Raw genomic sequence first — 4,951 nt, 5'->3', positions numbered from 1 at the left:
GTCATGCACTAAGCAGGACCCCAGTGACGTCATGCACTAAGCAGGACTCCTCATGAATGTGAGGACTCTGACATGCGAATTGACTCACTACTCTGTACAGTGATCATTCTAAGGCACTGTTAAACACCGGCTTTTTGGTTGTTCACTGAATTCAATAGCAATATCACAATATTTCTGCACTGAACCAGACCATCACCTGAGATATGCTGACGAGCAACACTGACATGATCGACAGATATTGATATACAAGGACATCAGACATACCTAAAGAACTTTACATCAAACACTCAGTTAGGTATATTCTATGGTTGACAAGTCTAAGACGTTTACACGAACTTCTTCTTCAGCTGATCAATGCAACTGCAGAGCAAGATTACCTAGTTTCCCCTCGACAGGACATCCATCTTCCCTCTCTTCATGCCTCGATGTAATCTATACTTCTTGCAACATTGTAAGAATCAATTGCTTTGAAGTTGAAGAGAAAACATTAATTTAGGGAAGACGGGATTTTTTGTGAAATTACTCATTTATTACTTACATTAATATTATCTAATTCACTAATGAATTAGTGAATTAGTGGACATGAAAACACTCGTTGTCCATCAATCACTTTCAAATCTACTTTGAGGCCCCCCCCCCCATCCCAGAACACGTCATGTAAAATCTACCATTTATTTCCTTGAGTTTTCTAGGCAGGGGGTCGAGGCTCTCTCTCTCTCTCTCTCTCTCTCTCTCTCCCTCTGCGACCCAACACCATCTCTCAACCACCTCGCTCCTCACACAGATACAGGCGACATTTAGACGATAAATTCTCCCCTAAAAGCCCAGTTACTTAAATGACAAACCCGGCTGTTTGCTTCCTTTGGAGGGCATAAAACCTGACATATATGCCGTTTATGGCGTAAATGTGTAAACATCAGTCAGGAGGAGGAGGGGTGATGTCTCCATGACAACGGCGTCGCCTCTTCCCTTTAACCGGTATTTAAATACTACATAACTAGTGAAGGAGAAAGAAATGTCCAAACTTTAAACAATGTTGCTGTGTAACAAGTAGGAAGACGTGTTGTTACACCATTAAGCTTCTAAAACCCCTTTTCTTTAATTTAGAATATAATTTAGAACAATATTTCTTTACAAATATTGAGTTCCAAGAGTCTGGACATTGGACTGAGTGCATGGGCATGTTGACAATTTCTACTGCATAATCTGCCTCGCTCGTGTTGATATCAGTTATATTTACAGGAGTTTGGATATCACGCATAAAGTTATGTCCGCATCTTCCACTTTCATGTTGTTCATTGTAGTGCTTATTGTTATAACCATAACCAGGCACTGCATCACCAACCTCAACAAGGCCCCTGAACAACATCAACACCAGCCTCCACACACTCAGCCACAACATAACCATAACCAGGCACTGCATCACCAACCTCAACAAGGCCCTGAACAACATCAACACCAGCCTCCACACCCTCAGCCACAACATAACCATAACCAGACACTGCATCACCAACCTCAGCAAGGCCCTGAACAACATCAACACCAGCCTCCACACCCTCAGCCACAACATAACCATAACCAGACACTGCATCACCAACCTCAACAAGGGCCTGAACAACATCAACACCAGCCTCCACACCCTCAGCCACAACATAACCATAACCAGACACTGCATCACCAACCTCAACAAGGGCCTGAACAACATCAACACCAGCCTCCACACCCTCAGCCACAACATAACCGTAACCAGGCACTGCATCACCAACCTCAACAAGGCCCTGAACAACATCAACACCAGCCTCCACACCCTCAGCCACAACATAACCATAACCAGACACTGCATCACCAACCTCAACAAGGCCCTGAACAACATCAACACCAGCCTCCACACCCTCAGCCACAACATAACCATAACCAGGCACTGCATCACCAACCTCAACAAGGCCCTGAACAACATCAACACCAGCCTCCACACCCTCAGCCAAAACATAACCATAACCAGGCACTGCATCACCAACCTCAACAAGGCCCTGAACAACATCAACACCAGCCTCCACACCCTCAGCCACAACATAACCATAACCAGGCACTGCATCCAATTATAGGATAAGGATTTGGGATTGGACGGGGGAGGGGGGAGGGGGTGGAATGGTGCCCAATAGCTAAGTGATCCACACTTACTGACGACTTTGACAGTGGCTTAAGAATACGGTACACAAAGGGGATATTAATAAGGTATTCAAAGTATCAACACAAAATTTCTGGAGGAATGAAACATAAAAAATTGTGAACATAAATTTTGCCCCATGAAGGCGGTATAGAAAACCTTGAGAAAAATCCGACTTGACGACCTTGTAAGTGAGTTAGTAAAAACAGGATATTAATATTTTTTACTTAGATTAGATTAGATTGGATACAGGAGAAGATGCCCATAGGGCGAGCCTTGAAGTGGGGACAGCTGAAGAGAAGTCTGTGAGAGGAAATGCTGAAGTTGAAGACAAAAGTGCCAGGGCTAAACCCAGCTGCGTGGCAATATGTCGATGCTGAAACAACCCAACAACAGGCTAGGCTTGGAGGCGGGTCTGGAAGGCGGCAGTGGCAGTGCTTCTATCATTCAAGGTAGAGGCAATCTGTCTTTAGGTGGTGTCTTCATTTTTTTCTTTTTTTCTTTCTTTCTTTCTTTCTTTTTTCTTGCTTCAATGTGGCGGTGCTTCTTCCTTCTTCTTCTTTCTTGCTTCTATTTTTTCTTGCTTCGTGTAATCATTTGATATTTTTTTTTTTTTGTACTCGGCGTAGTCTGGTGGGAAAAGGTCCTTTGACAATGTGGTTTCGTCGCATTCAAATAAGATTACTTCGTTCCTTAGTTTGTACTTTGAGTCTGGATCATTCAGCAGGCATTCCGCATACCTTGTGTTGAGTATTTTGCTGGAGAGGCGTCTGTATTCGGGAGATCCATATGTAATTTTTTTCACGTTGATCATATAGTGCGGAGACTCTTGGAGACTCTTGGAGACTCCTCTGTTGCAGGAGATGGTGATTGTGCTTCAACGTCAACCGAGGCAGTAGAGTCATCATCGGAAGACAAGTGTTGGTTTACAGAAGCATCAGGTGTAGGTACCTGTGAAGCTGGTGTAGTCTCAGGTGCGGCTGGTGTAGTTTCTGGTGAAGCTGGTGTAGTCTCAGGTACCACTGGAGAAGTTGATGGTTCGTCTGGAGTAGCAGTGTGCAAGGATATTGCAGAATATGTAGCAGGTTGCACAGGGTGGGCGTCAGCAGACAGGATATCTGCCAATGCAGTTGAAGAGATGGTGATGTTAGAGGCAGAAGTGGTATTTGTTGCTGAAGTCGTAGAACTGGCGTTGGCTGAGGCTGTTGTTGTGAAGAGTTCGTCACGAACAGTGAATGTTGGTAAACCAATGTCAGCGTACATGTTGTTTAGAATTCGTACAAATTCCTTGGTGTTCGTGCCTGTAATCATTTCAGCAGTGCGGATTGTTACCAATCGTTCGTTACGCCTCGGAACCCTAACAGCCAGACCGTTAATATCTAGGGATACTACAACTGCTGTTCTCTAGAGCGGGTCACCAGTGTAACCCCCTAATTGGTACAAAGCACTTAGTAAAATTTCTCCTTTAGGACTGAAGAAATATACATATAAATTTTAATATATATATTAACAATATAATCAAAATTATGTAAAGTACAGATGGACAAGATCAATTATAAAACAAAATCAGAAATACTGTTTCTCCTAGAATAAGATCTACTATATGACACAACAGGAACTCTCAGACTTAACTCCCACATGTTACTCCTGGTCCTTTGAAGCTACTGACTCTCGTGCCGTCTCTACCCATAATTCTCTCCCCCTCTGCCTCATCCAGGATGAGGGATGGAAAATAAAGACTTTTTAATATTTAAAACTAATTGAACAACCACTTGTTCTCAAAATACATAAGAATGCAAATAAAATATAATAGTTACTTTTAAAATATATAAGTTACAATGCCACCTGCTTAATTACAGTAAATTAACAAATATATGAATATTAAAAAGTGACATCTGGAACTCCCATAACTGAACAGGTCCAGCAATTCTAATTTCCCGAATCTAACAGGTATTAGACGTGTGAAGAGCAACCGCGCTCCTGTCCCCACTGATGCTGCCACACCACACAATAATTTACAAAAATATAATATATATATACATATACAGGTAATGATGAAATGGAACAAAATAAGTTTATTTAAATTTATATACGTATCCAGCTAGGAGTACGTAACACTTCCACCACCAAGAAAAAAATGCAATGGATTGAAGATCAATGGCATTTTTTCTGAAGTAAAAATGTATGACACTTGAGATTTATGGTATTAATGACTTCAAACATGTAAAAGTAATAAGAACACATTTCTGGAAAAAAATGAAAACACTCCAAATATAGTCTTACAGGAAACTCAGAAATTTCAGTCTTATGACTATGTTCTACATATGTTTCACTGGAGTAAGCAAATTTATCTCTCCAAGGTACTATCTCATTTATTTCACTTTGTTTCAGATCATATTTCACACACCTATCAACAACATTATTATCATTTGTATAAATACAATTGTCAATAAAGGTAGCTGCTTTCACACAGTTATCACGGCAATTTATCTTTCTATCTGTTCCTACTATTTCTCTAAGAGCAGTCCCGTATTTCCTTGTGATCCCTTTTCCACATGGTGAATTTTTCCAAGACAGACTCCATTTTCCATTACTCCCTTTTTCTGGAGCTGAACTGCTTAATTGAAGCTGACTGGATGTAAAGTAGATTTGGGACTTCTCCTGGGTATGCTCTGACAAAGACATCTGCTCTTCATCACTCTTGATCCTCAGTGGAACACATACTCTCGCCCAATGGATACTAAAATTAGAGAAATTAGCGTTAAACCTCACAATTATGTATAA

General features: G+C 41.3%; 1 protein-coding gene across 1 annotated transcript; it reads right to left on the bottom strand.

Annotated features, from left to right (window-relative positions):
• Window positions 1–2,977: 2,977 nt before the first annotated feature.
• Window positions 2,978–3,478, bottom strand: LOC138353666 (mucin-7-like). Its single transcript, XM_069306850.1, has one exon. The coding sequence runs from the start codon at window positions 3,476–3,478 to the stop codon at window positions 2,978–2,980; it is 501 nt and encodes a 166-aa protein (XP_069162951.1).
• Window positions 3,479–4,951: the final 1,473 nt, after the last annotated feature.

This window comes from Procambarus clarkii, chromosome 59 (genome assembly GCF_040958095.1).
Source record: "Procambarus clarkii isolate CNS0578487 chromosome 59, FALCON_Pclarkii_2.0, whole genome shotgun sequence".
NCBI lineage: Eukaryota > Metazoa > Arthropoda > Malacostraca > Decapoda > Cambaridae > Procambarus > Procambarus clarkii.
Note: the sequence above shows the minus strand (reverse complement) of the source record. Positions and strands in the feature narration are given on the sequence as shown.